General features: G+C 48.9%; 1 protein-coding gene, 58 non-coding genes and 5 pseudogenes across 59 annotated transcripts; all 64 read left to right on the forward strand.

Moving 5' to 3' along the window:
• The first annotated feature begins 138 nt into the window (after positions 1 to 138).
• LOC127319808 (5S ribosomal RNA) lies at positions 139 to 256 on the forward strand. The gene has a single exon (XR_007862694.2). It is a non-coding gene; the product is annotated as a 5S ribosomal RNA (ribosomal RNA).
• Positions 257 to 444: 188 nt separating this feature from the next.
• Positions 445 to 563, forward strand: LOC127319905 (5S ribosomal RNA). The gene has a single exon (XR_007862788.2). It is a non-coding gene; the product is annotated as a 5S ribosomal RNA (ribosomal RNA).
• A 188-nt stretch (positions 564 to 751) lies between these two features.
• LOC127319976 (5S ribosomal RNA) lies at positions 752 to 870 on the forward strand. Its single transcript, XR_007862854.1, has one exon. It is a non-coding gene; the product is annotated as a 5S ribosomal RNA (ribosomal RNA).
• A 187-nt stretch (positions 871 to 1,057) lies between these two features.
• On the forward strand, positions 1,058 to 1,176 carry LOC127319935 (5S ribosomal RNA). Its single transcript, XR_007862816.1, has one exon. It is a non-coding gene; the product is annotated as a 5S ribosomal RNA (ribosomal RNA).
• A 189-nt stretch (positions 1,177 to 1,365) lies between these two features.
• On the forward strand, positions 1,366 to 1,483 carry LOC127319831 (5S ribosomal RNA). The gene has a single exon (XR_007862715.2). It is a non-coding gene; the product is annotated as a 5S ribosomal RNA (ribosomal RNA).
• Positions 1,484 to 1,674: 191 nt separating this feature from the next.
• LOC127319867 (5S ribosomal RNA) lies at positions 1,675 to 1,793 on the forward strand. The gene has a single exon (XR_007862749.2). It is a non-coding gene; the product is annotated as a 5S ribosomal RNA (ribosomal RNA).
• Positions 1,794 to 1,978: 185 nt separating this feature from the next.
• Positions 1,979 to 2,097, forward strand: LOC127319810 (5S ribosomal RNA). The gene has a single exon (XR_007862695.1). It is a non-coding gene; the product is annotated as a 5S ribosomal RNA (ribosomal RNA).
• Positions 2,098 to 2,285: 188 nt separating this feature from the next.
• Positions 2,286 to 2,404, forward strand: LOC127320079 (5S ribosomal RNA). The gene has a single exon (XR_007862953.2). It is a non-coding gene; the product is annotated as a 5S ribosomal RNA (ribosomal RNA).
• A 188-nt stretch (positions 2,405 to 2,592) lies between these two features.
• LOC127320119 (5S ribosomal RNA) lies at positions 2,593 to 2,711 on the forward strand. Its single transcript, XR_007862993.2, has one exon. It is a non-coding gene; the product is annotated as a 5S ribosomal RNA (ribosomal RNA).
• Positions 2,712 to 2,898: 187 nt separating this feature from the next.
• LOC127320156 (5S ribosomal RNA) lies at positions 2,899 to 3,017 on the forward strand. The gene has a single exon (XR_007863031.1). It is a non-coding gene; the product is annotated as a 5S ribosomal RNA (ribosomal RNA).
• A 191-nt stretch (positions 3,018 to 3,208) lies between these two features.
• Positions 3,209 to 3,327, forward strand: LOC127320084 (5S ribosomal RNA). The gene has a single exon (XR_007862958.2). It is a non-coding gene; the product is annotated as a 5S ribosomal RNA (ribosomal RNA).
• A 6,734-nt stretch (positions 3,328 to 10,061) lies between these two features.
• Positions 10,062 to 10,916, forward strand: LOC139835551 (uncharacterized). The gene has a single exon (XM_071825411.1). It carries the CDS (start codon positions 10,062 to 10,064, stop codon positions 10,914 to 10,916), a length of 855 nt encoding a protein of 284 aa, XP_071681512.1.
• Positions 10,917 to 11,129: 213 nt separating this feature from the next.
• LOC139837160 (5S ribosomal RNA) lies at positions 11,130 to 11,248 on the forward strand. The gene has a single exon (XR_011753704.1). It is a non-coding gene; the product is annotated as a 5S ribosomal RNA (ribosomal RNA).
• Positions 11,249 to 11,436: 188 nt separating this feature from the next.
• On the forward strand, positions 11,437 to 11,553 carry LOC139836523 (5S ribosomal RNA). The gene has a single exon (XR_011753228.1). It is a non-coding gene; the product is annotated as a 5S ribosomal RNA (ribosomal RNA).
• Positions 11,554 to 11,743: 190 nt separating this feature from the next.
• LOC139837166 (5S ribosomal RNA) lies at positions 11,744 to 11,862 on the forward strand. The gene has a single exon (XR_011753705.1). It is a non-coding gene; the product is annotated as a 5S ribosomal RNA (ribosomal RNA).
• A 189-nt stretch (positions 11,863 to 12,051) lies between these two features.
• LOC139836734 (5S ribosomal RNA) lies at positions 12,052 to 12,168 on the forward strand. Its single transcript, XR_011753446.1, has one exon. It is a non-coding gene; the product is annotated as a 5S ribosomal RNA (ribosomal RNA).
• A 188-nt stretch (positions 12,169 to 12,356) lies between these two features.
• Positions 12,357 to 12,471, forward strand: LOC139836860 (5S ribosomal RNA). Its single transcript, XR_011753578.1, has one exon. It is a non-coding gene; the product is annotated as a 5S ribosomal RNA (ribosomal RNA).
• A 188-nt stretch (positions 12,472 to 12,659) lies between these two features.
• On the forward strand, positions 12,660 to 12,776 carry LOC139836637 (5S ribosomal RNA). The gene has a single exon (XR_011753342.1). It is a non-coding gene; the product is annotated as a 5S ribosomal RNA (ribosomal RNA).
• Positions 12,777 to 12,963: 187 nt separating this feature from the next.
• Positions 12,964 to 13,085, forward strand: LOC139836675 (5S ribosomal RNA). The gene has a single exon (XR_011753386.1). It is a non-coding gene; the product is annotated as a 5S ribosomal RNA (ribosomal RNA).
• A 188-nt stretch (positions 13,086 to 13,273) lies between these two features.
• On the forward strand, positions 13,274 to 13,392 carry LOC127319087 (5S ribosomal RNA). The gene has a single exon (XR_007862385.2). It is a non-coding gene; the product is annotated as a 5S ribosomal RNA (ribosomal RNA).
• Positions 13,393 to 13,579: 187 nt separating this feature from the next.
• Positions 13,580 to 13,680, forward strand: LOC127319048 (5S ribosomal RNA; annotated as a pseudogene).
• Positions 13,681 to 13,869: 189 nt separating this feature from the next.
• On the forward strand, positions 13,870 to 13,987 carry LOC127318811 (5S ribosomal RNA). The gene has a single exon (XR_007862132.2). It is a non-coding gene; the product is annotated as a 5S ribosomal RNA (ribosomal RNA).
• Positions 13,988 to 14,175: 188 nt separating this feature from the next.
• On the forward strand, positions 14,176 to 14,289 carry LOC127319095 (5S ribosomal RNA). The gene has a single exon (XR_007862392.2). It is a non-coding gene; the product is annotated as a 5S ribosomal RNA (ribosomal RNA).
• Positions 14,290 to 14,478: 189 nt separating this feature from the next.
• On the forward strand, positions 14,479 to 14,598 carry LOC127319093 (5S ribosomal RNA). The gene has a single exon (XR_007862390.2). It is a non-coding gene; the product is annotated as a 5S ribosomal RNA (ribosomal RNA).
• A 188-nt stretch (positions 14,599 to 14,786) lies between these two features.
• LOC127318901 (5S ribosomal RNA) lies at positions 14,787 to 14,905 on the forward strand. Its single transcript, XR_007862218.2, has one exon. It is a non-coding gene; the product is annotated as a 5S ribosomal RNA (ribosomal RNA).
• Positions 14,906 to 15,087: 182 nt separating this feature from the next.
• On the forward strand, positions 15,088 to 15,202 carry LOC127318896 (5S ribosomal RNA). Its single transcript, XR_007862214.2, has one exon. It is a non-coding gene; the product is annotated as a 5S ribosomal RNA (ribosomal RNA).
• A 188-nt stretch (positions 15,203 to 15,390) lies between these two features.
• On the forward strand, positions 15,391 to 15,509 carry LOC127318975 (5S ribosomal RNA). Its single transcript, XR_007862287.2, has one exon. It is a non-coding gene; the product is annotated as a 5S ribosomal RNA (ribosomal RNA).
• Positions 15,510 to 15,695: 186 nt separating this feature from the next.
• Positions 15,696 to 15,813, forward strand: LOC127318918 (5S ribosomal RNA). The gene has a single exon (XR_007862234.2). It is a non-coding gene; the product is annotated as a 5S ribosomal RNA (ribosomal RNA).
• Positions 15,814 to 16,001: 188 nt separating this feature from the next.
• On the forward strand, positions 16,002 to 16,119 carry LOC127318813 (5S ribosomal RNA). Its single transcript, XR_007862134.2, has one exon. It is a non-coding gene; the product is annotated as a 5S ribosomal RNA (ribosomal RNA).
• A 187-nt stretch (positions 16,120 to 16,306) lies between these two features.
• LOC127318885 (5S ribosomal RNA) lies at positions 16,307 to 16,421 on the forward strand. The gene has a single exon (XR_007862203.2). It is a non-coding gene; the product is annotated as a 5S ribosomal RNA (ribosomal RNA).
• Positions 16,422 to 16,608: 187 nt separating this feature from the next.
• Positions 16,609 to 16,728, forward strand: LOC127318889 (5S ribosomal RNA). The gene has a single exon (XR_007862207.2). It is a non-coding gene; the product is annotated as a 5S ribosomal RNA (ribosomal RNA).
• A 187-nt stretch (positions 16,729 to 16,915) lies between these two features.
• On the forward strand, positions 16,916 to 17,032 carry LOC127318878 (5S ribosomal RNA). The gene has a single exon (XR_007862197.2). It is a non-coding gene; the product is annotated as a 5S ribosomal RNA (ribosomal RNA).
• Positions 17,033 to 17,219: 187 nt separating this feature from the next.
• LOC127319025 (5S ribosomal RNA) lies at positions 17,220 to 17,337 on the forward strand. Its single transcript, XR_007862334.2, has one exon. It is a non-coding gene; the product is annotated as a 5S ribosomal RNA (ribosomal RNA).
• Positions 17,338 to 17,524: 187 nt separating this feature from the next.
• LOC127318994 (5S ribosomal RNA) lies at positions 17,525 to 17,644 on the forward strand. The gene has a single exon (XR_007862305.2). It is a non-coding gene; the product is annotated as a 5S ribosomal RNA (ribosomal RNA).
• Positions 17,645 to 17,833: 189 nt separating this feature from the next.
• Positions 17,834 to 17,952, forward strand: LOC127318916 (5S ribosomal RNA). Its single transcript, XR_007862232.2, has one exon. It is a non-coding gene; the product is annotated as a 5S ribosomal RNA (ribosomal RNA).
• Positions 17,953 to 18,140: 188 nt separating this feature from the next.
• LOC127318863 (5S ribosomal RNA) lies at positions 18,141 to 18,259 on the forward strand. Its single transcript, XR_007862182.2, has one exon. It is a non-coding gene; the product is annotated as a 5S ribosomal RNA (ribosomal RNA).
• A 187-nt stretch (positions 18,260 to 18,446) lies between these two features.
• Positions 18,447 to 18,564, forward strand: LOC127319094 (5S ribosomal RNA). Its single transcript, XR_007862391.2, has one exon. It is a non-coding gene; the product is annotated as a 5S ribosomal RNA (ribosomal RNA).
• Positions 18,565 to 18,752: 188 nt separating this feature from the next.
• On the forward strand, positions 18,753 to 18,870 carry LOC127319084 (5S ribosomal RNA; annotated as a pseudogene).
• A 188-nt stretch (positions 18,871 to 19,058) lies between these two features.
• LOC127318837 (5S ribosomal RNA) lies at positions 19,059 to 19,175 on the forward strand. Its single transcript, XR_007862157.2, has one exon. It is a non-coding gene; the product is annotated as a 5S ribosomal RNA (ribosomal RNA).
• Positions 19,176 to 19,362: 187 nt separating this feature from the next.
• Positions 19,363 to 19,479, forward strand: LOC127319092 (5S ribosomal RNA). Its single transcript, XR_007862389.2, has one exon. It is a non-coding gene; the product is annotated as a 5S ribosomal RNA (ribosomal RNA).
• Positions 19,480 to 19,669: 190 nt separating this feature from the next.
• Positions 19,670 to 19,787, forward strand: LOC127318986 (5S ribosomal RNA). Its single transcript, XR_007862297.2, has one exon. It is a non-coding gene; the product is annotated as a 5S ribosomal RNA (ribosomal RNA).
• A 188-nt stretch (positions 19,788 to 19,975) lies between these two features.
• LOC127319080 (5S ribosomal RNA) lies at positions 19,976 to 20,094 on the forward strand. Its single transcript, XR_007862378.2, has one exon. It is a non-coding gene; the product is annotated as a 5S ribosomal RNA (ribosomal RNA).
• A 189-nt stretch (positions 20,095 to 20,283) lies between these two features.
• Positions 20,284 to 20,401, forward strand: LOC127319090 (5S ribosomal RNA). The gene has a single exon (XR_007862388.2). It is a non-coding gene; the product is annotated as a 5S ribosomal RNA (ribosomal RNA).
• A 188-nt stretch (positions 20,402 to 20,589) lies between these two features.
• LOC127318886 (5S ribosomal RNA) lies at positions 20,590 to 20,708 on the forward strand. Its single transcript, XR_007862204.2, has one exon. It is a non-coding gene; the product is annotated as a 5S ribosomal RNA (ribosomal RNA).
• A 190-nt stretch (positions 20,709 to 20,898) lies between these two features.
• LOC127318862 (5S ribosomal RNA) lies at positions 20,899 to 21,016 on the forward strand. Its single transcript, XR_007862181.2, has one exon. It is a non-coding gene; the product is annotated as a 5S ribosomal RNA (ribosomal RNA).
• Positions 21,017 to 21,206: 190 nt separating this feature from the next.
• On the forward strand, positions 21,207 to 21,325 carry LOC127319043 (5S ribosomal RNA). Its single transcript, XR_007862351.2, has one exon. It is a non-coding gene; the product is annotated as a 5S ribosomal RNA (ribosomal RNA).
• Positions 21,326 to 21,514: 189 nt separating this feature from the next.
• On the forward strand, positions 21,515 to 21,631 carry LOC127319050 (5S ribosomal RNA). Its single transcript, XR_007862358.2, has one exon. It is a non-coding gene; the product is annotated as a 5S ribosomal RNA (ribosomal RNA).
• Positions 21,632 to 21,819: 188 nt separating this feature from the next.
• LOC127318966 (5S ribosomal RNA) lies at positions 21,820 to 21,938 on the forward strand. The gene has a single exon (XR_007862277.2). It is a non-coding gene; the product is annotated as a 5S ribosomal RNA (ribosomal RNA).
• Positions 21,939 to 22,125: 187 nt separating this feature from the next.
• On the forward strand, positions 22,126 to 22,244 carry LOC127318834 (5S ribosomal RNA). The gene has a single exon (XR_007862154.2). It is a non-coding gene; the product is annotated as a 5S ribosomal RNA (ribosomal RNA).
• A 189-nt stretch (positions 22,245 to 22,433) lies between these two features.
• LOC127319011 (5S ribosomal RNA) lies at positions 22,434 to 22,552 on the forward strand. Its single transcript, XR_007862321.2, has one exon. It is a non-coding gene; the product is annotated as a 5S ribosomal RNA (ribosomal RNA).
• Positions 22,553 to 22,742: 190 nt separating this feature from the next.
• On the forward strand, positions 22,743 to 22,860 carry LOC127318968 (5S ribosomal RNA). Its single transcript, XR_007862279.2, has one exon. It is a non-coding gene; the product is annotated as a 5S ribosomal RNA (ribosomal RNA).
• A 188-nt stretch (positions 22,861 to 23,048) lies between these two features.
• LOC127318903 (5S ribosomal RNA) lies at positions 23,049 to 23,167 on the forward strand. Its single transcript, XR_007862220.2, has one exon. It is a non-coding gene; the product is annotated as a 5S ribosomal RNA (ribosomal RNA).
• Positions 23,168 to 23,354: 187 nt separating this feature from the next.
• LOC127318988 (5S ribosomal RNA) lies at positions 23,355 to 23,455 on the forward strand (annotated as a pseudogene).
• A 188-nt stretch (positions 23,456 to 23,643) lies between these two features.
• Positions 23,644 to 23,763, forward strand: LOC127318848 (5S ribosomal RNA). The gene has a single exon (XR_007862167.2). It is a non-coding gene; the product is annotated as a 5S ribosomal RNA (ribosomal RNA).
• A 187-nt stretch (positions 23,764 to 23,950) lies between these two features.
• Positions 23,951 to 24,051, forward strand: LOC127318924 (5S ribosomal RNA; annotated as a pseudogene).
• A 187-nt stretch (positions 24,052 to 24,238) lies between these two features.
• Positions 24,239 to 24,354, forward strand: LOC127319081 (5S ribosomal RNA). Its single transcript, XR_007862379.2, has one exon. It is a non-coding gene; the product is annotated as a 5S ribosomal RNA (ribosomal RNA).
• Positions 24,355 to 24,541: 187 nt separating this feature from the next.
• On the forward strand, positions 24,542 to 24,660 carry LOC127318993 (5S ribosomal RNA). The gene has a single exon (XR_007862304.2). It is a non-coding gene; the product is annotated as a 5S ribosomal RNA (ribosomal RNA).
• Positions 24,661 to 24,848: 188 nt separating this feature from the next.
• Positions 24,849 to 24,967, forward strand: LOC127318894 (5S ribosomal RNA). Its single transcript, XR_007862212.2, has one exon. It is a non-coding gene; the product is annotated as a 5S ribosomal RNA (ribosomal RNA).
• A 188-nt stretch (positions 24,968 to 25,155) lies between these two features.
• On the forward strand, positions 25,156 to 25,274 carry LOC127318843 (5S ribosomal RNA). The gene has a single exon (XR_007862163.2). It is a non-coding gene; the product is annotated as a 5S ribosomal RNA (ribosomal RNA).
• A 190-nt stretch (positions 25,275 to 25,464) lies between these two features.
• On the forward strand, positions 25,465 to 25,582 carry LOC127319034 (5S ribosomal RNA). The gene has a single exon (XR_007862342.2). It is a non-coding gene; the product is annotated as a 5S ribosomal RNA (ribosomal RNA).
• A 188-nt stretch (positions 25,583 to 25,770) lies between these two features.
• On the forward strand, positions 25,771 to 25,887 carry LOC127318978 (5S ribosomal RNA). Its single transcript, XR_007862290.2, has one exon. It is a non-coding gene; the product is annotated as a 5S ribosomal RNA (ribosomal RNA).
• A 186-nt stretch (positions 25,888 to 26,073) lies between these two features.
• Positions 26,074 to 26,188, forward strand: LOC127318913 (5S ribosomal RNA; annotated as a pseudogene).
• A 187-nt stretch (positions 26,189 to 26,375) lies between these two features.
• LOC127319076 (5S ribosomal RNA) lies at positions 26,376 to 26,494 on the forward strand. The gene has a single exon (XR_007862374.2). It is a non-coding gene; the product is annotated as a 5S ribosomal RNA (ribosomal RNA).
• A 186-nt stretch (positions 26,495 to 26,680) lies between these two features.
• On the forward strand, positions 26,681 to 26,797 carry LOC127319089 (5S ribosomal RNA). Its single transcript, XR_007862387.2, has one exon. It is a non-coding gene; the product is annotated as a 5S ribosomal RNA (ribosomal RNA).
• Positions 26,798 to 26,892: the final 95 nt, after the last annotated feature.

The following is a 26,892-nucleotide window of genomic DNA, read 5'->3' on the forward strand; positions in this document are numbered from 1 at the left end:
TTTGCGGGCACTCGTGCTCGGCTATTGGTGATGGGAAAGCGGTGGTGCGGATGAAAAAGAGGATGGACATGGTACAAAATAGAAGCAGACAAAGAGCGGGAGGAGCAAGCATAAGGGAAAATGAGTGCATAACATGTCGGATGCGATCATACCAGCACTAAAGCACCGGATCCCAGCGAACTCCCAAGTTAAGCCTGCATGCGCGAGAGTAGTACTAGGAAGGGTGACCTCCTGGGAAGTCCTCGTGTTGCATCCCTCCTTTTTTGCGTCACGCGGCGACATTCATGGTGAAGTTAGGACGATATTTTTTTGCGGGCACTCGTGCTCGGCTATTGGTGATGGGAAACGGTGGTGCGGATGAAAAAGAGGATGGACATGGTACAAAATAGAGCAGACAAAGAGCGGGAAAAGCAAGCATAAGGGAAAATGAGTGCATAACATGTCGGATGCGATCATACCAGCACTAAAGCACCGGATCCCATCAGAACTCCGAAGTTAAGCGTGCTTGGGCGAGAGTAGTACTAGGATGGGTGACCTCACAGGAAGTCCTCGTGTTGCATCCCTCCTTTTTTGCGTCACGCGGCGACATTCATGGTGAAGTTAGGATGATATTTTTTTGCGGGCACTCGTGCTCGGCTATTGGTGATGGGAAACGGTGGTGCGGATGAAAAAGATTATGGACATGGTACAAAATAGAGCAGACAAAGAGCGGGAAAAGCAAGCATAAGGGAAAATGAGTGCATAACATGTCGGATGCGATCATACCAGCACTAAAGCACTCGATCCCATCAGAACTCCGAAGTTAAGCGTGCTTGGGCGAGAGTAGTACTAGGATGGGTGACCTCACAGGAAGTCCTCGTGTTGCATCCCTCCTTTTTGCGTCACGCGGCGACATTCATGGTGAAGTTAGGACGATATTTTTTGCGGGCACTCGTGCTCGGCTATTGGTGATGGGAAACGGTGGTGCAGATGAAAAGAGGATGGACATGGTACAAAATGAAGCGCAGACAAAGAGCGGGAAAAGCAAGCATAAGGGAAAATGAGTGCATAACATGTCGGATGCGATCATACCAGCACTAAAGCACCGGATCCCATCAGAACTCCGAAGTTAAGCGTGCTTGGGCGAGAGTAGTACTAGGATGGGTGACCTCCTGGGAAGTCCTCGTGTTGCATCCCTCCTTTTTGCGTCACGCGGCGACATTCATGGTGAAGTTAGGACGATATTTTTGCGGGCACCTCGTGCTCGGCTATTGGTGATGGGAAACGGTGGTGCGAGATGAAAAAGAGGATGGACATGGTACAAAATAGAAGCAGACAAAGAGGCGGGAGGAGCAAGCATAAGGGAAAATGAGTGCATAACATGTTGGATGCGATCATACCAGCACTAAACACCGGATCCCATCAGAACTCCGAAGTTAAGCGTGCTTGGGCGAGAGTAGTACTAGGATGGGTGACCTCCTGGGAAGTCCTCGTGTTGCATCCCTCCTTTTTTGCGTCACGCGGCGACATTCATGGTGAAGTTAGGACGATATTTTTTTGCGGGCACTTCGTGCTCTCGGCTATTGGTGATGGGAAACGGTGGTGCGGATGAAAAAGTGGATGGACATGGTACAAAATAGAGCAGACAAAGAGCGGGAGGAGCAAGCATAAGAGAAAATGAGTGCATAACATGTCGGATGCGATCATACCAGCACTAAAGCACCGGATCCCATCAGAACTCCGAAGTTAAGCGTGCTTGGGCGAGAGTAGTACTAGGATGGGTGACCTCCTGGGAAGTCCTCGTGTTGCATCCCTCCTTTTTGCGTCACGCGGCGACATTCATGGTGAAGTTAGGACGATATTTTTGCGGGCACTCGTGCTCGGCTATTGGAGATGGGAAACGGTGGTGCGGATGAAAAAGAGGATGGACATGGTACAAAATAGAGCAGACAAAGAGCGGGAGGAGCAAGCATAAGGGAAAATGAGTGCATAACATGTCGGATGCGATCATACTAGCACTAAAGCACCGGATCCCATCAGAACTCCGAAGTTAAGCGTGCTTGGGCGAGAGTAGTACTAGGATGGGTGACCTCTTGGGAAGTCCTCGTGTTGCATCCCTCCTTTTTTGCGTCACGCGGCGACATTCATGGTGAAGTTATGACGATATTTTTTTGCGGGCACTCGTGCTCGGCTATTGGTGATGGGAAACGGTGGTGCAGATGAAAAAGAGGATGGACATGGTACAAAATAGAGCAGACAAAGAGCGGGATGAGCAAGCATAAGGGAAAATGAGTGCATAACATGTCGGATGCGATCATACCAGCACTAAAGCACCGGATCCCATCAGAACTCCGAAGTTAAGCGTGCTTGGGCGAGAGTAGTACTAGGATGGGTGACCTCTAGAGAAGTCCTCGGGTAGCATCCCTCCTTTTTTGCGTCACGCGGCGACATTCATGGTGAAGTTAGGACGATATTTTTTTGCGGGCACTCGTGCTCGGCTATTGGTGATGGGAAACGGTGGTGCGGATGAAAAAGAGGATGGACATGGTACAAAATAGAGCAGACAAAGAGCGGGAGGAGCAAGCATAAGAGAAAATGAGTGCATAACATGTCGGATGCGATCATACCAACACTAAAGCACCGGATCCCATCAGAACTCCGAAGTTAAGCGTGCTTGGGCGAGAGTAGTACTAGGATGGGTGACCTCCTGGGAAGTCCTCGTGTTGCATCCCTCCTTTTTTGCGTCACGCGGCGACATTCATGGTGAAGTTAGGACGATATTTTTTTGCGGGCACTCGTGCTCGGCTAGTGATGGGAAACGGTGGTGCGGATGAAAAAGAGGATGGACATGGTACAAAATAGAAGCGGACAAAGAAGCGGGAGGAGCAAGCATAAGGGAAAATGAGTGCATAACATGTCGGATGCGATCATACCAGCACTAAAGCACCGGATCCCATCAGAACTCCGAAGTTAAGCGTGCTTGGGCGAGAGTAGTACTAGGATGGGTGACCTCTTGGGAAGTCCTCGTGTTGCATCCCTCCTTTTTTGCGTCACGCGGCGACATTCATGGTGAAGTTATGACGATATTTTTTTGCGGGCACTCGTGCTCGGCTATTGGTGATGGGAAACGGTGGTGCAGATGAAAAAGAGGATGGACATGGTACAAAATAGAAGCGAGACAAAAGAGCGGGATGAGCAAGCATAAGGGAAAATGAGTGCATAACATGTCGGATGCGATCATACCAGCACTAAAGCACCGGATCCCATCGAGAACTCCGAAGTTAAGCGTGCTTGGGCGAAGTAGTACTAGGATGGGTGACCTCCTGGGAAGTCCTCGTGTTGCATCCCTCCTTTTTTGCGTCACGCGGCGACATTCATGGTGAAGTTAGGACGATATTTTTTTGCGGGCACTCGTGCTCGGCTATTGGTGATGGGAAACGGTGGTGCGGATGAAAAATGTAACATCCCAAAATGTACCATTTTGGAATGTTAAATAAAATAAATATTTTATTGAATGAGTGCTTTGATGTGTGTTGAATGTTCGAAGAAATTAAAACTTTTTGAGGGCTAATTAAATGTTCTCTAAACCTTGTTCAAATCAGTGAACAAATGGTGAGGAATATTTTTGTTGCAATTGGATTTTATTTGACTGCATTTGATTTATTGGATGTTCTTAAAATTTCCAAATACTCGGGAGAGGGAATGACGTGACTTTCCCAAAGATTTGCAAATAAAATGACTTCATAAAATTTCAGCTGGGTTGGAAACAAGTTTTCCTAGCCCTATATATTTATTTTGATTTTATAAAAAAGTTCTGGATTCTTTTTGAAAAAAGATATAGTGTTAAAAGCCCTATTCATCTGTGCAATTGGATAATCTATACCTAATAATAAAAGCAAAAGGGTTTCTCCCTCGGTCGTTCGTCCAATTCAAAACTGCCCAAAAATTGGTACAAACTACCCACCACTGCCACCCGTAAGTTAAAATCCTTACATCTTCCCTCGGCACGTTCGCTAGGGATCTATTCGTGTTGGAGTCCAATCCATATCGTAGAGTACATCGTCTGAACGTATCCCCGTTTGCATAGGTGCTGTTTAGGGAAACGACTCCACGTCCTGAACCTATTATATATCGGCCACGATGCGATCGATCCCCACGAAAACTTCTCATTGCCCTCCAACAAAGAGACGTCTCCGCACCACGCACGTCGTCCTGATCCGTGTTTGAGGGCACTCGGCCGCGGTAGCGACACGCCGTTTGAGCATGCAGAGCAGCGGCGCACGGGAAAACGGCAATCATGATGTCATCGTCTGCTTCTCCTCTCCGTTCGCCCGTGGCCACCACAGCAAACTGTGATGCATCTTTCTTGCTATTGTCCGTTTCGTCCGTCCAGTTGTTCGTCGTCTAAAGCTTCGTATCGTACGTCAGCTACACTTTGTACGATTCAAGAGAGATGGTAGCTGAGTTTAGCTCGAACAAGATCGAGCGTACATATACGCTCCAAATCAGACGGTAGCAGAGTCCGGCTTCAATCCAATCTAGTTTGTTCACTTAGCTGCGCCCCACGCGTGACCAATCAAACAGCCGTCCGGCGGCTCACTACGACTACTTCCTTGAAGCTGGACGTAGGTCTGCTTGAGGAGCCACGCGGCCAGCGGCTCACCATGGCCTGCGACAAGCTACGAGGACGAGGTGAGTTTGGAGCAGGATGACGTCGGGCTGCTCACGGAGGCCGCCGCCGGCTCGCCATGTTCAGCGAAAGCCAATAACCAACGCGTGATTGATAATCCCCACGATCGCCCGTGGATCTTAACGCGGTCGAGAGAGTACACTCTGTCGTTCACTTTATTGGCGACAACGTAATCGGTGTTTGAATTGACTTGGTGGCCGCGTCTGCCATGCCGCTCGGCAGCTGATCTAGCGCAGCCTCGGCTAAGCACTACTTCATCATCCCTGTCGATCGGCCGTCGTGATTTTCCGCTGCTATTCTGTAACTCCCGTGGAGCCGCGTTCTGCGTTGGAGTTCGCCAGCCTCATGCCGGCGCGGGTGGCCCTCATGGAGCGTGACCTGGACGATTGAACCTGCCCCAAGTCCAGCCGTGAGAGTTCCACGGAGGCAGACATCCAGGTCACGTTCACAGACGTTAAAGTTGGAGCTCAGCTCTTTGCTGATCGCAGTGTAGGGCGCGGAGATAAGTGTGGTGCTTCACTAAATCTTTCTGAGGCATCAAGTTCTGTGCATATTCAAATTAATTTGGCTTGCCCCCTATTATTTTATGACTACCGTGGCTCCTCCGCTCCTGTAATATAATACTGCGTGGTGAAATAGATGGGGTTGCCCCCACTTTTCCTCTAAGACCAGATTTCGCTAGCTAGGCGATTCTTCAAAACTGAAAAAAGTTGCCTCACTGCTTGTGACTTCCTACAAATTCTGATTTCAAATGTTCATTGACGGAAAGCAGCCAAAAGGAAACTTCTAATTGTTTGAATTTTAATTTCAAATACACATATCATGTCTTTGAATTATTTGGAGGTACAAAAGCCAAAAAATGGAATTTTTCATATGGTTTTTGATCCAATGCCAGACCATTACACACAATAGTACCAATTTTTCAATATAACTTTCTCCAAAACTCAAACCAAGTAAAGGTTGAGCTGCGTCAGTTTTTTGATTGCCATGCTCGGACACCTTTCCTATCTATACCACAACATAGCCACATACTCCTCACCTCGTTGTCTGCATCGTTTTGTCTCGCCTACGGAGCGACACATTCGTACTGGCTTATTTCCCCTCAGCCAAACATCATTCATACAATTCGTGTGTGGAGCCCCTTCTCGTGACGATTAGCGATGTCTGAAGCAGGTTGATATCGGTCGGCGATAATTTTCCCCATGGGGCTTTCATATGACCATAATTGAGGCCATAATTACTGCAATGAGTGACCATGGACTCGCTCGACGGCTCCTAATCATATAAGGAGGACAAGGTTGCTGCCCGCCAAAGCCTCGCTATGTGTGGGAGTTTTGACTTGTATGGAGGGTTCTATGAGTTCGACTTTATTTTGACGGAGAAGCTATGACATGTTAGAAGCTTTTCTTATATTTTTCAAGTAAACATATTTTGTTCATCCGCAGCAACGTGCGGGCATTGTCCTAGTAAAAGAAAAAAGGAAAAACATGATGTGCCAGATTACGTGAAAGACCAAACGGCCAAACTGGCCAATCCTTTTAATCTGTGCCTACATATACACCAATCTGGCCTCATGCATGGCAAGTACGACCCAGCTGAGTTTACCTCGCACCGGCGCTCTGTCTATATTTCCTTTCCTTTTCTTTCTTCGCCTAAATAGTAGCTGGCCCACATGTCAGCAGGCAGCTCATGGGGTCAGTGCATCATGTTTCATCTTCAACCTCCTGCCCGTCGCCGCGTTTTCCCCGGCGAGAACGTGCGCGCCTCCCGCAGCTCCCCGCGCGTCCAGGTGAGGTGCATCTGGGGGAGGTGAACTTCCACCGCCTTATCCTCAGCGCCCGAGGCCTATCCCTCTCCCTCTGCATCGCTATCTCCCGAGAAACCACCGCGAGTACACCGGTCGCCGCCGCTCAATCCGCCTCGGTCGCTCGTCCCCTCGGCCTATAAAAGGGACCCCCGAGATTCCCCAGACTCCACCACAGTCCCGCCACTCGGCCCCCTCGATTTGAGCTCTAGGGAGTCCAAATTTCGTGACCGAAGTTCACCGCCGTCCGCAACTCCGGCGACGATTCTGACGCCGGTGAAGGTTACATGGGCATCCTTTTTGTTCTAACCGATCCCCCTCATCGTGTAGCACCTTCCTGACCATCTATTTTGTCCCCAGCAGCTCGGGAGCCCTCACACCAACGGGAGCACGCCGGCGCTGTGGATGTCGCTCTCGTCGTTGTCCAACCTCGCCGGAAGTAGCTGACCGTCGCAAGCACTTCGCCCTACAGAGCCGTCCCTCATTGGCACCTTACTCGTCGGACCTCCGCTGCCGCGAAATCGACCACGATCGAGCTCTAGCAGCGAAACACAGGCACCTACCGTGAGCACCCTGCCCTTCATTGGTTTTCATTTTATTTTCAGTTTCAGCCCTTAGATCCAAAGCCAATGGCCTAGATTAGATTACTAAAAACCCGTACGAACAAAATCTGTACCGCCATATCCTATACCATGATACCCAGTTCGTGCGAATCCAAATTTTTGACAGATTTTGGCTCAAACTTCAAATACACATATCTTAGTCAATTTTAATCAAAATGTGAACTCATTTTTTATAGTAGTTTTATAAATCGAAATACCTTCTGTTAACACTTACTAAATCACATTTCAAAGTAATTAACATTGTTTTAGTTTAAACTTAAGTTTGAGGCTATTTTGGCCATATCTACGTACACGTGAACCATTTTCCGACCACTCCTTTTCCTAAACCCAAATTCCACGTTGTACTTTCGAATTAGTAGCATAGAAACATGGTATCAATTCTATTCTATAAAACATATTTACATTTTGTAATATCTGAAATCTCTTTGGTTCTGGTATTTTGAATTTGGAATTTATTCGATTGTTTTCGCGTATAGACATTACGGAGATTTATCGTGAGAGTATTTCGGAGACAAGAAAGAGTTAATAGTTCATCAAGAAGAGGCAAGTTACATCTACATGTCTATCCCATTTATTTTTGCTATGCTATTTTGATTATAAAAGTAGGAATGCATGCGATAGTTTTATTTTGTTAGCCAAGTATTTTTAGAAATGGCGATGTTTTATAGAGTTATGTCCTATGGTAGAAATAAGCCGTAGGAATCATCACCCACTTTGTAACCTTAGGTAAATGTATGCTAGATTAAGTTCTAGTAAAGTTTTGAACTATATAGTTATGCTTAGTCATGCTAAAATAAAATCCGTTGGGGGGTTCAAATGAAATAGTGATTACAAAATAGAAATGGTTTGTGAAATGTGTTTACCAAATTAAAATGTAAAATTATTTAAGTCCTAAAGTGAAGTGGTATGATGGGTCATCGCGTGTGGAGCTGTGTGCTCAAATTGGTTGGGTCCGCCGCCCAGGGACCCCTAAAAGAACAAATTCATATTTAGAATTGCTCAGTTGTTTCGTGCAACCACATGTCATATGGGCTCTGGCTTGGTTGATTATCTTGTGGAAACCTACTTAAGGACCGTCATCGGTATGAGACTTTGTGTCTATTTTGGAGCGGGCGTGCCTGGAAATAAGTAGTTAGCCATTTGGGAAAGACCTCGGCATAACCTTCGGGTTGTGCCATGTGGTGAAAGTGTGCAACCCCTGCAGGGTGTCGAACTAATCGATTAGCCGTGCCCACGGTTACGGGCGAAGCTGAGTAACCTTTACCTGAAGATGTCTCTTCTCAACTTTGTCTTTCTAAACATAAATTGAATTTCAAACCCTATGTCCGTGTGTCGTTCATAGGTGGGATTTTGGGGAAAGCCACATTAGTTCGTGTGTCGCTCACGGGTACTTTCATCTAGGCTAGTTGGACTGTGTGACCTCTAGTCATATATTACTTGATAAAATTGTTTATTAAAGATAGGACGAGTTAGAACTTTGGAAATGTTAAAATGTGATTTATTGATGTAAAATATTGTTTTGCGCAAATGTTAAACCCTATAGCCATTTCCTTTGATATCCCTAAGCATGTAGAAATAGGTATATTATTGCATTGGTGTAACTTGCCACACATTCAAAGTGTTGACCACTCTAAGTGGCTGCAACGTCTCATGTTGCAGGTTGTTCCGATGACGAGTGAGATACGATGTTAAGTCCACGATGTTCAGTCGATTGCACCTTGGCACATTTGTTGGATTCGCCGCTTTATTTGTCTTCAGCATTTGTTCATTTTGGCCCTACGGGCATTTATGTAATAAATAACTATGTATCGGATTTGATGCGTTGTAATAATGATATGACTGTGATATTTATCTCGTGAATGTGCGTACTAGCAAATCCTTGGGACTAGTACAGTGGATGCACATAGACTCCGGATCTCTCCAGGTTCGGGTCATCACAGATGGTATCAGAGCCATATCGACTCTAGGTCGTGGCCCTAGGTTTGGAGACCTTAGGAAATATATTTAATAAGTATCTTTAAAAAAAAATCTTTGATACTCTTGTCCATCAATTTCTAAAGTTTACTCATTCTCTTCCCTTTCAAACTTGTTGGCCAAAGTCCCTACCGAGATCTCGCATGGAGTAAATGTTGGTCGTTGGACTCGTTTGCTATGGGATATGATATCTCACCTTCGGATGAAGACTCGACCGGTGTATCAGGGATATCTCTTTACCGAGGCAGGTATGGAGCTGTGGAATGTGGAGGCGCATGTCTACTCGACCTTGGAAGATGTGAAACCATTACGTGTCTTCGAGGCACCTATCCCTCGTGACAACTTCAACGCTGGTGTCGAGGATGCCGCCCGTGAAGCTATTCGTGGGTTGATGGGGCTCTATGAGCCAATGTTTGAGGGGACTCGCTTCGAGTACTTCCCCACGAAATACTCGGATGACAACTTAGTTTACTACTCCCCAACAACAACTGAAGACAACCCGAAGCTTGTCCAACAAGTGGATCTGACTCGAGCCTTTAATGATTCCCTAGAGGACGATGTGTACGAGATACGCCGCACGAGGAAGCAACTTCGTGATGTGCAAGAAGAGTTGGATACTCTCAAGGTAGAGATGGCCCTTAAGAAGCGCAAATTTGGGGATGCTTAATAACACTTCACTAGTTTATGTGATCACGCATCTTCCGCTTAGATGTCCATTTTTTGGCACTCCTAGTCAATAGAAATAAATCTTTAGTATGCGCTTGAGTTGTATTCCATCATTGTCGACATCCATGTTTAATTTTTTTTGAATGTTTGATATATTTATGAATGTGTTATTTTTGAAGTTTTTATAAAAGTTCTTGGGGGTAGTTCTCTTCTTTTCTATCTCGAGTCTATCTCTCCTTAATCTCGTCAAATACCCATCAGATGTCTCGCCTTATATTATTCTCATACCTAACAGATGGTTCGCAACAATGAAGTGTCTCCGGCCATGGAGCAACTCCTCCAAGGTCAAGCTCAATTGATGCAGCTTCTGACTCAGCATCTGAACCAGAACAACAATAACAACAACAATCCCCCACCTCCACCACCTCCCATTGATCGCTTGACACGGTTCTTGCGACTCAAGCCTCCCACCTTCTCAAGCTCTGCCGAGCCCATTGATGCTGATGATTGGCTTCGCACTATCTCCAACAAGCTCGACACTGTGCAATGCTTGGAGCCAGAGAAGGTTCTCTATGCAACTCACCAGCTGGAGGGGCCAGCTGCAGCTTGGTGGGACAACTACAAACTCTCTATCGCCGACATCAACAATGTCACTTGGGATGAGTTCAAGAAAGCCTTCCGTGGCTATCACGTGCCAACTGGGCTCATGGCATTGAAGAAGAAGGAGTTTCGTGCGCTGCGCCAAGGATCGCGCACTGTGGCTGAGTACCTAGATATCTTCAACAAGCTTGCTCGCTACTCTCCTGATGATGTGGCAGATGATGAGGGTAGGCAGGAGAGGTTTCTCGATGGTCTGAATGACGATCTCTCTTTCCAGTTGACCTCCGGTGATTTCAAAACGTGCCAGGCACTTATCAACAAGGCAATCAAGCTGGAGGGAAAACAAAAGGAGATTGAAGGTCGCAAGAGGAAGGCCAATACCCCCGAACTCCGTACAAGGGACCGTTCAAAGGTTGCAAAATCTAGTTCATCACATGACCACAAGGAGGTCGTGGAGGGGCACAAAGGACAAAAGGATGAGCACCCTTTTGCCCCAGGAATCACTTGCTATAAGTGCAAGGAAGTTGGTCACTATGCGAAACAGTGCCCAGACAAAGATCAAGTCGACACCGAGAAATGAAGCCAACTTCTTCTCTACCTATTCTTCTTGAGAGATTCAAATAATAAGGAAAACAAGTGAGAGATGAGTGTTCTTTCTTTCTAGCCATTTCAAATCTCGGGGACGAGATTCTTTTAAGGGGGGTAGATGAAAAAGAGGATGGACATGGTACAAAATAGAGCAGACAAAGAGCGGGAGGAGCAAGCATAAGGGAAAATGAGTGCATAACATGTCGGATGCGATCATACCAGCACTAAAGCACCGGATCCCATCAGAACTCCGAAGTTAAGCGTGCTTGGGCGAGAGTAGTACTAGGATGGGTGACCTCCTGGGAAGTCCTCGTGTTGCATCCCTCCTTTTTTGCGTCACGCGGCGACATTCATGGTGAAGTTAGGACGATATTTTTTTGCGGGCACTCGTGCTCGGCTATTGGTGATGGGAAACGGTGGTGCGGATGAAAAAGAGGATGGACATGGTACAAAATAGAGCAGACAAAGAGCGGGAGGAGCAAGCATAAGGGAAAATGAGTGCATAACATGTCGGGTGTGATCATACCAGCACTAAAGCACCGGATCCCATCAGAACTCCGAAGTTAAGCGTGCTTGGGCGAGTAGTACTAGGATGGGTGACCTCCTGGGAAGTCCTCGTGTTGCATCCCTCCTTTTTTGCGTCACGCGGCGACATTCATGGTGAAGTTAGGACGATATTTTTTTGCGGGCACTCGTGCTCGACTATTGGTGATGGGAAACGGTGGTGCGGATGAAAAAGAGGATGGACATGGTACAAAAAAAAAAGCAGACAAAGAGCGGGAGGAGCAAGCATAAGGGAAAATGAGTGCATAACATGTCGGATGCGATCATACCAGCACTAAAGCACCGGATCCCATCAGAACTCCGAAGTTAAGCGTGCTTGGGCGAGAGTAGTACTAGGATGGGTGACCTCCTGGGAAGTCCTCGTGTTGCATCCCTCCTTTTTTGCGTCACGCGGCGACATTCATGGTGAAGTTAGGATGATATTTTTTGCGGGCACTCGTGCTCGGCTATTGGTGATGGGAAACGGTGGTGCGGATGAAAAAGAGGATGGACATGGTACAAAAAAAAAAGCAGACAAAGAGCGGGAGGAGCAAGCATAAGGGAAAATGAGTGCATAACATGTCGGATGCGATCATACCAGCACTAAAGCACCGGATCCCATCGAACTCCGAAGTTAAGCGTGCTTAGGCGAGAGTAGTACTAGGATGGGTGACCTCTGGGAAGTCCTCGTGTTGCATCCCTCCTTTTTTGCGTCACGCGGCGACATTCATGGTGAAGTTAGGACGATATTTTTGGGGGCACTCGTGCTCGGCTATTGGTGATGGGAAACGGTGGTGCGGATGAAAAGAGGATGGACATGGTACAAAATAGAAGCGGAGACAAAGAGCGGGAGGAGCAAGCATAAGGGAAAATGAGTGCATAACATGTCGGATGCGATCATACCAGCACTAAAGCACCGGATCCCATCGAACTCCGAAGTTAAGCGTGCTTGGGCGAGTAGTACTAGGATGGGTGACCTCTGAGAAGTCCTCGTGTTGCTTCCCTCCTTTTTGGCGTCACGCGGCGACATTCATGGTGAAGTTAGGACGATATTTTTTTGCGGGCACTCGTGATCGGCTATTGGTGATGGGAAACGTTGGTGCGGATGAATAATAGGATGGACATGGTACAAAATAGAGCAGACAAAGAGCGGGAGGAGCAAGCATAAGGGAAAATGAGTGCATAACATGCGGGATGCGATCATACCGGCACTAAAGCACCGGATCCCATCGAACTCCGAAGTTAAGCGTGCTTGGGCGAGAGTAGTACTAGGATGGGTGACCTCTGGGAAGTCCTCGTGTTGCATCCCTCCTTTTTTGCGTCACGCGGCGACATTCATGGTGAAGTTAGGACGATATTTTTGCGGGCACTCGTGCTCGGCTATTGGTGATGGGAAAAGGTGGTGCGGATGAAAAAGAGGATGGACATGGTACAAAATAGAAGCGGACAAAGAGCGGGAGGAGCAAGCATAAGGGAAAATGAGTGCATAACATGTCGGATGCGATCATACCAGCACTAAAGCACCGGATCCCCATCGGAACTCCGAAGTTAAGCGTGCTTGGGCGAGAGTAGTACTAGGATGGGTGACCTCCCCTGGGAAGTTCTCGTGTTGCATCCCTCCTTTTTTGCGTCACGCGGCGACATTCATGGTGAAGTTAGGACGATATGTTTTTGCGGGCACTCGTGCTCGGCTATTGGTGATGGGAAACGGTGGTGCGGATGAAAAGGAGGATGGACATGGTACAAAATAGAGCAGACAACGAGCGGGAGGAGCAAGCATAAGGGAAAATGAGTGCATAACATGTCGGATGCGATCATACCAGCACTAAAGCACCGGATCCCATCGAACTCCGAAGTTAAGCGTGCTTGGGCGAGAGTAGTACTAGGATGGGTGACCTCCTGGAGAAGTCCTCGTGTTGCATCCCTCCTTTTTGCGTCACGCGGCGACATTCATGGTGAAGTTAGGACGATATTTTTTTGCGGGCACTCGTGCTCGGCTATTGGTGATGGGAAACGGTGGTGCGGATGAAAAAGAGGATGGACATGGTACAAAATAGAGCAGACAAAGAGCGGGAGGAGCAAGCATAAGGGAAAATGAGTGCATAACATGTCGGATGCGATCATACCAGCACTAAAGCACCGAAGTTAAGCGTGCTTGGGCGAGAGTAGTACTAGGATGGGTGACCTCCTGGGAAGTCCTCGTGTTGCATCCCTCCTTTTTTGCGTCACGCGGCGACATTCATGGTGAAGTTAGGACGATATTTTTTGCGGGCACTCGTGCTCGGCTATTGGTGATGGGAAACGGTGGTGCGGATGAAAAAGAGGATGGACATGGTACAAAATAGAAGCGAGACAAAGAGCGGGAGGAGCAAGCATAAGGGAAAATGAGTGCATAACATGTCGGATGCGATCATACCAGCACTAAAGCACCGGATCCCATCAGAACTCCGAAGTTAAGCGTGCTTGGGCGAGAGTAGTACTAGGATGGGTGACCTCCTGGAAGTCCTCGTGTTGCATCCCTCCTTTTTTGCGTCACGCGGCGACATTCATGGTGAAGTTAGGACGATATTTTTTTGCGGGCACTCGTGCTCGGCTATTGGTGATGGGAAACGGTGGTGCGGATGAAAAAGAGGATGGACATGGTACAAAATAGAGCAGACAAAGAGCGGGAGGAGCAAGCATAAGGGAAAATGAGTGCATAACATGTCGGATGCGATCATACCAGCACTAAAGCACCGGATCCCATCAGAACTCCGAAGTTAAGCGTGCTTGGGCTAGAATAGTACTAGGATTTTTACGAGGAAGTCCTCGTGTTGCATCCCTCCTTTTTTTGCGTCACGCGGCGACATTCATGGTGAAGTTAGGACGATATTTTTTTGCGGGAACTCGTGCTCGGCTATTGGTGATGGGAAACGGTGGTGCGGATGAAAAAGAGGATGGACATGGTACAAAATAGAGCAGACAAAGAGCGGGAGGAGCAAGCATAAGGGAAAATGAGTGCATAACATGTCGGATGCGATCATACCAGCACTAAAGCACCGGATCCCATCGAACTCCGAAGTTAAGCGTGCTTGGGCGAGAGTAGTACTAGGATGGGTGACCTCACTGAGGAAGTCCTCGTGTTGCATCCCTCCTTTTTTGCGTCACGCGGCGACATTCATGGTGAAGTTAGGACGATATTTTTTTGCGGGCACTCGTGCTCGGCTATTGGTGATGGGAAACGGTGGTGCGGATGAAAAAGAGGATGGACATGGTACAAAATAGAGCAGACAAAGAGCGGGAGGAGCAAGCATAAGGGAAAATGAGTGCATAACATGTCGGATGCGATCATACCAGCACTAAAGCACCGGATCCCATCAGAACTCCGAAGTTAAGCGTGCTTGGGCGAGAGTAGTACTAGGATGGGTGACCTCCTGGGAAGTCCTCGTGTTGCATCCCTCCTTTTTGCGTCACGGCGACATTCATGGTGAAGTTAGGACGATATTTTTTGCGGGCACTCGTGCTCGGCTATTGGTGATGGGAAACGGTGGTGCGGATGAAAAGAGGATGGACATGGTACAAAATAGAGCGGACAAAGAGCGGGAGGAGCAAGCATAAGGAAAATGAGTGCATAACATGTCGGATGCGATCATACCGACACTAAAGCACCGGATCCATCGAACTCCGAAGTTAAGCGTGCTTGGGCGAGTAGTACTAGGATGGGTGAGCTCCTGGGAAGTCCTCGTGTTGCATCCCTCCTTTTTGCGTCACGCGGCGACATTCATGGTGAAGTTAGGACGATATTTTTTTGCGGGCACTCGTGCTCGGCTATTGGTGATGGGAAACGGTGGTGCGGATGAAAAAGAGGATGGACATGGTACAAAATAGAGCGGCACAAAGAGCGGGAGGAGCAAGCATAAGGGAAAATGAGTGCATAACATGTCGGATGCGATCATACCAGCACTAAAGCACCGGATCCCATCAGAACTCCGAAGTTAAGCGTGCTTGGGCGAGAGTAGTACTAGGATGGGTGACCTCCTGAGAAGTCCTCGTGTTGCATCCCTCCTTTTGCGTCACGCGGCGACATTCATGGTGAAGTTAGGACGATATTTTTGCGGGCACTCGTGCTCGGCTATTGGTGATGGGAAACGGTGGTGCGGATGAAAAAGAGGATGGACATGGTACAAAATAGAAGCGAGACAAAGAGCGGGAGGAGCAAGCATAAGGGAAAATGAGTGCATAACATGTCGGATGCGATCATACCGGCACTAAAGCACCGGATCCCATCGAACTCCGAAGTTAAGCGTGCTTGGGCGAGAGTAGTACTAGGATGGGTGACCTCCTGGGAAGTCCTCGTGTTGCATCCCTCCTTTTGCGTCACGCGGCGACATTCATGGTGAAGTTAGGACGATATTTTTTTGCGGGCACTCGTGCTCGGCTATTGGTGATGGGAAACGGTGGTGCGGATGAAAAAAGAGGATGGACATGGTACAAAATAGAAGCGGACAAAGAGCGGGAGGAGCAAGCATAAGGGAAAATGAGTGCATAACATGTCGGATGCGATCATACCAGCACTAAAGCACCGGATCCCATCGAACTCCGAAGTTAAGCGTGCTTGGGCGAGAGTAGTACTAGGATGGGTGACCTCCTGGGAAGTCCTCGTGTTGCATCCCTCCTTTTTGCGTCACGCGGCGACATTCATGGTGAAGTTAGGACGATATTTTTGCGGGCACTCGTGCTCGGCTATTGGTGATGGGAAACGGTGGTGCGGATGAAAAAGAGGATGGACATGGTACAAAATAGAAGCAGGACAAAGAGCGGGAGGAGCAAGCATAAGGGAAAATGAGTGCATAACATGTCGGATGCGATCATACCGGCACTAAAGCACCGGATCCCATCGAACTCCGAAGTTAAGCGTGCTTGGGCGAGTAGTACTAGGATGGGTGACCTCTGGGAAGTCCTCATGTTGCATCCCTCCTTTTTTGCGTCACGCGGCGACATTCATGGTGAAGTTAGGACGATATTTTTTTGCGGGCACTCGTGCTCGGCTATTGGTGATGGGAAACGGTGGTGCGGATGAAAAGAGGATGGACATGGTACAAAATAGAGCGGACAAAGAGCGGGAGGACCAAGCATAAGGGAAAATGAGTGCATAACATGTCGGATGCGATCATACCAGCACTAAAGCACCGGATCCCATCGTAACTCCGAAGTTAAGCGTGCTTGGGCGAGAGTAGTACTAGGATGGGTGACCTCCTGAGGAAGTCCTCGTGTTGCATCCCTCCTTTTTTGCGTCACGCGGCGACATTCATGGTGAATTTTGGACGATATTTTTTGCGGGAACTCGTTCACCGCTATTGGTTATGGGAAGCGGTGGTGCGGATGAAAAAGAGGATGGACATGGTACAAAATAGAGCGGACAAAGAGCGGGAGGAGCAAGCATAAGGGAAAATGAGTGCATAACATGTCGGATGCGATCATACCAGCACTAAAGCACCGGATCCCATCGAACTCCGAAGTTAAGCGTGCTTGGACGAGAGTAGTACTAGGATGGGTGACCTCTGGGAAGTCCTCGTGTTGCATCCCTCCTTTTTGCGTCACGCGGCGACATTCATGGTGAAGTTAGGACGATATTTTTTTGCGGGCACTCGTGCTCGGCTATTGGTGATGGGAAACGGTGGTGCGGATGAAAAAGAGGATGGACATGGTACAAAATTGAGGAGAGAATGAGCGGGTGGTGCTAGCATTAGCGAAAATGAGTGCATAACATGTCGGATGCGATCATACCAGCACTAAAGCACCGGATCCCATCGAACTCCGAAGTTAAGCGTGCTTGGGCGAGAGTAGTACTAGGATGGGTGACCTCCTGGGAAGTCCTCGTGTTGCATCCCTCCTTTTTGCGTCACGCGGCGACATTCATGGTGAAGTTAGGACGATATTTTTTTGCGGGCACTCGTGCTCGGCTATTGGTGATGGGAAACGGTGGTGCGGATGAAAAAGAGGATGGACATGGTACAAAATAGAGCAGGCAAAGAGCGGGAGGAGCAAGCATAAGGGAAAATGAGTGCATAACATGTCGGATGCGATCATACCCGGCACTAAAGCACCGGATCCCATCAGAACTCCGAAGTTAAGCGTGCTTGGGCGAGAGTAGTACTAGGATGGGTGACCTCCTGGGAAGTCCTCGTGTTGCATCCCTCCTTTTTTTGCGTCACGCGGCGACATTCATGGTGAAGTTAGGACGATATTTTTTTGCGGGCACTCGTGCTCGGCTATTGGTGATGGGAAACGGTGGTGCGGATGAAAAAGAGGATGGACATGGTACAAAATAGAGCGGACAAAGAGCGGGAGGAGCAAGCATAAGGGAAAATGAGTGCATAACATGTCGGATGCGATCATACCAGCACTAAAGCACCGGATCCCATCAGAACTCCGAAGTTAAGCGTGCTTGGGCGAGAGTAGTACTAGGATGGGTGACCTCCTGGGAAGTCCTCGTGTTGCATCCCTCCTTTTTTGCGTCACGCGGCGACATTCATGGTGAAGTTAGGACGATATTTTTTTGCGGGCACTCGTGCTCGGCTATTGGTGATGGGAAACGGTGGTGCGGATGAAAAAGAGGATGGACATGGTACAAAATAGAGCAGACAAAGAGCGGGAGGAGCAAGCATAAGGGAAAATGAGTGCATAACATGTCGGATGCGATCATACCAGCACTAAAGCACCGGATCCCATCAGAACTCCGAAGTTAAGCGTGCTTGGGCGAGAGTAGTACTAGGATGGGTGACCTCCTGGGAAGTCCTCGTGTTGCATCCCTCCTTTTTGCGTCACGCGGCGACATTCATGGTGAAGTTAGGACGATATTTTTTTGCGGGCACTCGTGCTCGGCTATTGGTGATGGGAAACGGTGGTGCGGATGAAGAAGAGGATGGACATGGTACAAAATAGAGCAGACAAAGAGCGGGAGGAGCAAGCATAAGGGAAAATGAGTGCATAAAATGTCGGATGCGATCATACTAGCACTAAAGCACCGGATCCCATCAGAACTCCGAAGTTAAGCGTGCTTGGCGAGAGTAGTACTAGGATGGGTGACCTCCCGGGAAGTCCTCGTGTTGCATCCCTCCTTTTTTGCGTCACGCGGCGACATTCATGGTGAAGTTAGGACGATATTTTTTTGCGGGCACTCGTGCTCGGCTATTGGTGATGGGAAACGGTGGTGCGGATGAAAAAGAGGATGGACATGGTACAAAATAGAGCAGACAAAGAGCGGGAGGAGCAAGCATAAGGGAAAATGAGTGCATAACATGTCGGATGCGATCATACTAGCACTAAAGCACCGGATCCCATATTAACTCCGATGTTAATGGTGCTTGGGCGTTTGTTGTACTTGGATGGGTTACCTCCTGGAAGTCCTCGTGTTGCATCCCTCCTTTTTTGCGTCACGCGGCGACATTCATGGTGAAGTTAGGACGATATTTTTTTGCGGGCACTCGTGCTCGGCTATTGGTGATGGGAAACGGTGGTGCGGATGAAAAAGAGGATGGACATGGTACAAAATAGAGCGGACGAAGAGCGGGAGGAGCAAGCATAAGGGAAAATGAGTGCATAAAATGTCGGATGCGATCATACCCGCACTAAAGCACCGGATCCCATCGAACTCCGAAGTTAAGCGTGCTTGGGCGAGAGTAGTACTAGGATGGGTGACCTCTGAGAAGTCCTCGTGTTGCATCCCTCCTTTTTTGCGTCACGCGGCGACATTCATGGTGAAGTTAGGACGATATTTTTTGCGGGCACTCGTGCTCGGCTATTGGTGATGGGAAACGGTGGTGCGGATGAAAAGAGGATGGACATGGTACAAAATAGAAGCGGACAAAGAGCGGGAGGAGCAAGCATAAGGGAAAATGAGTGCATAACATGTCGGATGCGATCATACCGGCACTAAAGCACCGGATCCCATCGAACTCCGAAGTTAAGCGTGCTTGGGCGAGAGTAGTACTAGGATGGGTGACCTCTGGGAAGTCCTCGTGTTGCATCCCTCCTTTTTTGCGTCACGCGGCGACATTCATGGTGAAGTTAGGACGATATTTTTTTGCGGGCACTCGTGCTCGGCTATTGGTGATGGGAAACGGTGGTGCGGATGAAAAAGAGGATGGACATGGTACAAAATAGAGAGCAGACAAAGAGCGGGAGGAGCAAGCATAAGGGAAAATGAGTGCATAACATGTCGGATGCGATCATACCAGCACTAAAGCACCGGATCCCAGAGAACTCCGAAGTTAAGCGTGCTTGCGCGAGAGTAGTACTAGGATGGGTGACCTCCTGGGAAGTCCTCGTGTTGCATCCCTCCTTTTTTGCGTCACGCGGCGACATTCATGGTGAAGTTAGGACGATATTTTTTGCGGGCACTCGTGCTCGGCTATTGGTGATGGGAAACGGTGGTGCGGATGAAAAAGAGGATGGACATGGTACAAAATAGAAGCAGACAAAGAGCGGGAGGAGCAAGCATAAGGGAAAATGAGTGCATAACATGTCGGATGCGATCATACCAGCACTAAAGCACCGGATCCCATCAGAACTCCGAAGTTAAGCGTGCTTGGGCGAGAGTAGTACTAGGATGGGTGACCTCATGGGAAGTCCTCGTGTTGCATCCCTCCTTTTTTGCGTCACGCGGCGACATTCATGGTGAAGTTAGGACGATATTTTTTTGCGGGCACTCGTGCTCGGCTATTGGTGATGGGAAACGGTGGTGCGGATGAAAAAGAGGATGGACATGGTACAAAATAGAAGCGGACAAAGAGCGGGAGGAGCAAGCATAAGGGAAAATGAGTGCATAACATGTCGGATGCGATCATACCAGCACTAAAGCACCGGATCCCAGAGAACTCCGAAGTTAAGCGTGCTTGGGCGAGAGTAGTACTAGGATGGGTGACCTCCTGGGAAGTCCTCGTGTTGCATCCCTCCTTTTTTGCGTCACGCGGCGACATTCATGGTGAAGTTAGGACGATATTTTTTTGCGGGCACTCGTGCTCGGCTATTGGTGATGGGAAACGGTGGTGCGGATGAAAAAGAGGATGGACATGGTACAAAATAGAGCAGACAAAGAGCGGGAGGAGCAAGCATAAGGGAAAATGAGTGCATAACATGTCGGATGCGATCATACCAGCACTAAAGCACCGGATCCCAACACAACACCGAAGTTAAGCGTGCTTGGGCGAGAGTAGTACTAGGATGGGTGACCTCACAGGAAGTCCTCGTGTTGCATCCCTCCTTTTTTGCGTCACGCGGCGACATTCATGGTGAAGTTAGGACGATATTTTTTGCGGGCACTCGTGCTCGGCTATTGGTGATGGGGAAACGGTGGTGCGGATGAAAAAGAGGATGGACATGGTACAAAATAGAAGCGAGACAAAGAGCGGGAGGAGCAAGCATAAGGGAAAATGAGTGCATAACATGTCTGATGCGATCATACCAGCACTAAAGCACCGGATCCCACAGAACTCCGAAGTTAAGCGTGCTTGGGCGAGAGTAGTACTAGGATGGGTGACCTCCTGGGAAGTCCTCGTGTTGCATCCCTCCTTTTTTGCGTCACGCGGCGACATTCATGGTGAAGTTAGGACGATATTTTTTTGCGGGCACTCGTGCTCGGCTATTGGTGATGGGAAACGGTGGTGCGGATGAAAAAGAGGATGGACATGGTACAAAATAGAAGCGAGACAAAGAACGGGAGGAGCAAGCATAAGGGAAAATGAGTGCATAACATGTCGGATGCGATCATACCAGCACTAAAGCACCGGATCCCATCAGAACTCCGAAGTTAAGCGTGCTTGGGCGAGAGTAGTACTAGGATGGGTGACCTCCTAGGAAGTCCTCGTGTTGCATCCCTCCTTTTTTGCGTCACGCGGCGACATTCATGGTGAAGTTAGGACGATATTTTTTTGCGGGCACTCGTGCTCGGCTATTGGTGATGGGAAACGGTGGTGCGGATGAAAAAGAGGATGGACATGGTACAAAATAGAGCAGACAAAAGAGCGGGAGGAGCAAGCATAAGGAAAAATGAGTGCATAACATGTCGGATGCGATCATACCAGCACTAAAGCACCGGATCCCATCAGAACTCCGAAGTTAAGCGTGCTTGGGCGAGAGTAGTACTAGGATGGGTGACCTCCTGAAGTCCTCGTGTTGCATCCCTCCTTTTTTGCGTCACGCGGCGACATTCATGGTGAAGTTAGGACGATATTTTTTTGCGGGCACTCGTGCTCGGCTATTGGTGATGGGAAACGGTGGTGCGGATGAAAAAGAGGATGGACATGGTACAAAATAGAGCAGACAAAGAGCGGGAGGAGCAAGCATAAGGGAAAATGAGTGCATAACATGTCGGATGCGATCATACCAGCACTAAAGCACCGGATCCCATCGTAACTCCGAAGTTAAGCGTGCTTGGGCGAGAGTAGTACTAGGATGGGTGACCTCCTGGGAAGTCCTCGTGTTGCATCCCTCCTTTTTTGCGTCACGCGGCGACATTCATGGTGAAGTTAGGACGATATTTTTTTGCGGGCACTCGTGCTCGGCTATTGGTGATGGGAAACGGTGGTGCGGATAAAAAGAGGATGGACATGGTACAAAATAGAGCAGACAAAGAGCGGGAGGAGCAAGCATAAGGGAAAATGAGTGCATAACATGTCGGATGCGATCATACCAGCACTAAAGCACCGGATCCCATCAGAACTCCGAAGTTAAGCGTGCTTGGGCGAGAGTAGTACTAGGATGGGTGACCTCCGAGGAAGTCCTCGTGTTGCATCCCTCCTTTTTTGCGTCACGCGGCGACATTCATGGTGAAGTTAGGACGATATTTTTTTGCGGGCACTCGTGCTCGGCTATTGGTGATGGGAAACGGTGGTGCGGATGAAAAAGAGGATGGACATGGTACAAAATAGAAGCAGACAAAGAGCGGGAGGAGCAAGCATAAGGGAAAATGAGTGCATAACATGTCGGATGCGACCCTACCAGCACGACAGCCCCGGAGCCCATCAGAACCGCGAAGTTAAGCGTGCTTGGGCGAGAGTAGTTCTAGGATGGGTGACCTACTGGGAAGTCCTCGTGTTGCATCCCTCCTTTTTTGCGTCACGCGGCGACATTCATGGTGAAGTTAGGACGATATTTTTTTGCGGGCACTCGTGCTCGGCTATTGGTGATGGGAAACGGTGAGAGCGGATGAAAAAGAGGATGGACATGGTACAAAATAGAAGCGGACAAAGAGCGGGAGGAGCAAGCATAAGGGAAAATGAGTGCATAACATGTCGGATGCGATCATACCAGCACTAAAGCACCGGATCCCATCGAACTCCGAAGTTAAGCGTGCTTGGGCGAGAGTAGTACTAGGATGGGTGACCTCATATGAAGTCCTCGTGTTGCATCCCTCCTTTTTTGCGTCACGCGGCGACATTCATGGTGAAGTTAGGACGATATTTTTTTGCGGGCACTCGTGCTCGGCTATTGGTGATGGGAAACGGTGGTGCGGATGAAAAAGAGGATGGACATGGTACAAAATAGAGCAGACAAAGAGCGGGAGGAGCAAGCATAAGGGAAAATGAGTGCATAACATGTCGGATGCGATCATACCAGCACTAAAGCACCGGATCCCATCAAAACTCCGAAGTTAAGCGTGCTTGGGCGAGAGTAGTACTAGGATGGGTGACCTCCTGGGAAGTCCTCGTGTTGCATCCCTCCTTTTTGCGTCACGCGGCGACATTCATGGTGAAGTTAGGACGATATTTTTTTGCGGGCACTCGTGCTCGGCTATTGGTGATGGGAAACGGTGGTGCGGATGAAAAAGAGGATGGACATGGTACAAAATAGAGCAGACAAAGAGCGGGAGGAGCAAGCATAAGGGAAAATGAGTGCATAACATGTCGGTTGCGATCATACCAGCACTAAAGCACCGAAGTTAAGCGTGCTTGGGCGAGAGTAGTACTAGGATGGGTGACCTCCTGGGAAGTCCTCGTGTTGCATCCCTCCTTTTTTGCGTCACGCGGCGACATTCATGGTGAAGTTAGGACGATATTTTTTTGCGGGCACTCGTGCTCGGCTATTGGTGATGGGAAACGGTGGTGCGGATGAAAAAGAGGATGGACATGGTACAAAATAGAGCATACAAAGAGCGGGAGGAGCAAGCATAAGGGAAAATGAGTGCATAACATGTCGGATGCGATCATACCAAAGATCTAAAGCACCGGATCCCATCGAACTCCGAAGTTAAGCGTGCTTGGGCGAGAGTAGTACTAGGATGGGTGACCTCCTGGGAAGTCCTCGTGTTGCATCCCTCCTTTTTGCGTCACGCGGCGACATTCATGGTGAAGTTAGGACGATATTTTTTTGCGGGCACTCGTGCTCGGCTATTGGTGATGGGAAACGGTGGTGCGGATGAAAAAGAGGATGGACATGGTACAAAATAGAGCAGACAAAGAGCGGGAGGAGCAAGCATAAGGGAAAATGAGTGCATAACATGTCGGATGCGATCATACCAGCACTAAAGCACCGAAGTTAAGCGTGCTTGGGCGAGAGTAGTACTAGGATGGGTGACCTCCTGGGAAGTCCTCGTGTTGCATCCCTCCTTTTTTGCGTCACGCGGCGACATTCATGGTGAAGTTAGGACGATATTTTTTGCGGGCACTCGTGCTCGGCTATTGGTGATGGGAAACGGTGGTGCGGAGCGACGTGAGGATGGAGAGTGTACAAAAGCGAGCGGACAAAGAGCGGGTGGAGCACGCATAAGGGAAATTGAGTGCCTCACATGTCGGATGCGATCATACCAGCACTAAAGCACCGGATCCCATCGAACTCCGGTTAAGCGTGCTTGGGCGAGAGTAGTACTAGGATGGGTGACCTCCTGGGAAGTCCTCGTGTTGCATCCCTCCTTTTTTGCGTCACGCGGCGACATTCATGGTGAAGTTAGGACGATATTTTTTGCGGGCACTCGTGCTCGGCTATTGGTGATGGGAAACGGTGGTGCGGATGAAAAAGAGGATGGACATGGTACAAAATAGAGCAGACAAAGAGCGGGAGGAGCAAGCATAAGGGAAAATGAGTGCATAACATGTCGGATGCGATCATACCAGCACTAAAGCACCGGATCCCATCAAAACTCCGAAGTTAAGCGTGCTTGGGCGAGAGTAGTACTAGGATGGGTGACCTCCTGGGAAGTCCTCGTGTTGCATCCCTCCTTTTTTGCGTCACGCGGCGACATTCATGGTGAAGTTAGGACGATATTTTTTTGCGGGCACTCGTGCTCGGCTATTGGTGATGGGAAACGGTGGTGCGGATGAAAAAGAGGATGGACATGGTACAAAATAGAGCAGACAAAGAGCGGGAGGAGCAAGCATAAGGGAAAATGAGTGCATAACATGTCGGATGCGATCATACCAGCACTAAAGCACCGGATCCCATCAGAACTCCGAAGTTAAGCGTGCTTGGGCGAGAGTAGTACTAGGATGGGTGACCTCCTGGGAAGTCCTCGTGTTGCATCCCTCCTTTTTTGCGTCACGCGGCGACATTCATGGTGAAGTTAGGACGATATTTTTTTGCGGGCACTCGTGCTCGGCTATTGGTGATGGGAAACGGTGGTGCGGATGAAAAAGAGGATGGACATGGTACAAAATAGAGCAGACAAAGAGCGGGAGGAGCAAGCATAAGGGAAAATGAGTGCATAACATGTCGGATGCGATCATACCGGCACTAAAGCACCGGATCCCATCAGAACTCCGAAGTTAAGCGTGCTTGGGCGAGAGTAGTACTAGGATGGGTGACCTCCTGGGAAGTCCTCGTGTTGCATCCCTCCTTTTTTGCGTCACGCGGCGACATTCATGGTGAAGTTAGGACGATATTTTTTTGCGGGCACTCGTGCTCGGCTATTGGTGATGGGAAACGGTGGTGCGGATGAAAAAGAGGATGGACATGGTACAAAATAGAGAGCAGACAAAGAGCGGGAGGAGCAAGCATAAGGGAAAATGAGTGCATAACATGTCGGATGCGATCATACCAGCACTAAAGCACCGGATCCCAGAGAACTCCGAAGTTAAGCGTGCTTGCGCGAGAGTAGTACTAGGATGGGTGACCTCCTGGGAAGTCCTCGTGTTGCATCCCTCCTTTTTGCGTCACGCGGCGACATTCATGGTGAAGTTAGGACGATATTTTTTTGCGGGCACTCGTGCTCGGCTATTGGTGATGGGAAACGGTGGTGCGGATGAAAAAGAGGATGGACATGGTACAAAATAGAGCGAGACAAAGAGCGGGAGGAGCAAGCATAAGGGAAAATGAGTGCATAACATGTCGGATGCGATCATACCAGCACTAAAGCACCGGATCCCATCGTAACTCCGGTTAAGCGTGCTTGGGCGAGAGTAGTACTAGGATGGGTGACCTCCTGGGAAGTCCTCGTGTTGCATCCCTCCTTTTTGCGTCACGCGGCGACATTCATGGTGAAGTTAGGACGATATTTTTTTGCGGGCACTCGTGCTCGGCTATTGGTGATGGGAAACGGTGGTGCGGATGAAAAGAGGATGGACATGGTACAAAATAGAGCAGACAAAGAGCGGAGGAGCAAGCATAAGGGAAAATGAGTGCATAACATGCTCGGATGCGATCATACCAGACTAAAGCACCGGATCCCATCGAACTCCGGTTAAGCGTGCTTGGGCGAGAGTAGTACTAGGATGGGTGACCTCCTGGTACGTCCTCGTGTTGCATCCCTCATTTTTGCGTCACGCGGCGACATTCATGGTGAAGTTAGGACGATATTTTTTTGCGGGCACTCGTGCTCGGCTATTGGTGATGGGAAACGGTGGTGCGGATGAAAAAGAGGATGGACATGGTACAAAATAGAGCAGACAAAGAGCGGGAGGAGCAAGCATAAGGGAAAATGAGTGCATAACATGTCGGATGCGATCATACCAGCACTAAAGCACGGGATCCCATCAGAACTCCAAAGTTAAGCGTGCTTGGGCGAGAGTAGTACTAGGATGGGTGACCTCCTGGGAAGTCCTGATGTTGCATCCCTCCTTTTTGCGTCACGCGGCGACATTCATGGTGAAGTTAGGACGATATTTTTTGCGGGCACTCGTGCTCGGCTATTGGTGATGGGAAACGGTGGTGCGGATGAAAAGAGGATGGACATGGTACAAAATAGAGCGAGACAAAGAGCGGGAGGAGCAAGCATAAGGGAAAATGAGTGCATAACATGTCGGATGCGATCATACCGGCACTAAAGCACCGGATCCCATCGAACTCCGAAGTTAAGCGTGCTTGGGCGAGAGTAGTACTAGGATGGGTGACCTCCGGGAAGTCCTCGTGTTGCATCCCTCCTTGTGCGTCACGCGGCGACATTCATGGTGAAGTTAGGACGTAATATTTTTGCGGGCACTCGTGCTCGGCTATTGGTGATGGGAAACGGTGGT

The sequence above is a fragment of the Lolium perenne genome, chromosome 2, assembly GCF_019359855.2.
Source record: "Lolium perenne isolate Kyuss_39 chromosome 2, Kyuss_2.0, whole genome shotgun sequence".
Taxonomy (NCBI): domain Eukaryota; kingdom Viridiplantae; phylum Streptophyta; class Magnoliopsida; order Poales; family Poaceae; genus Lolium; species Lolium perenne.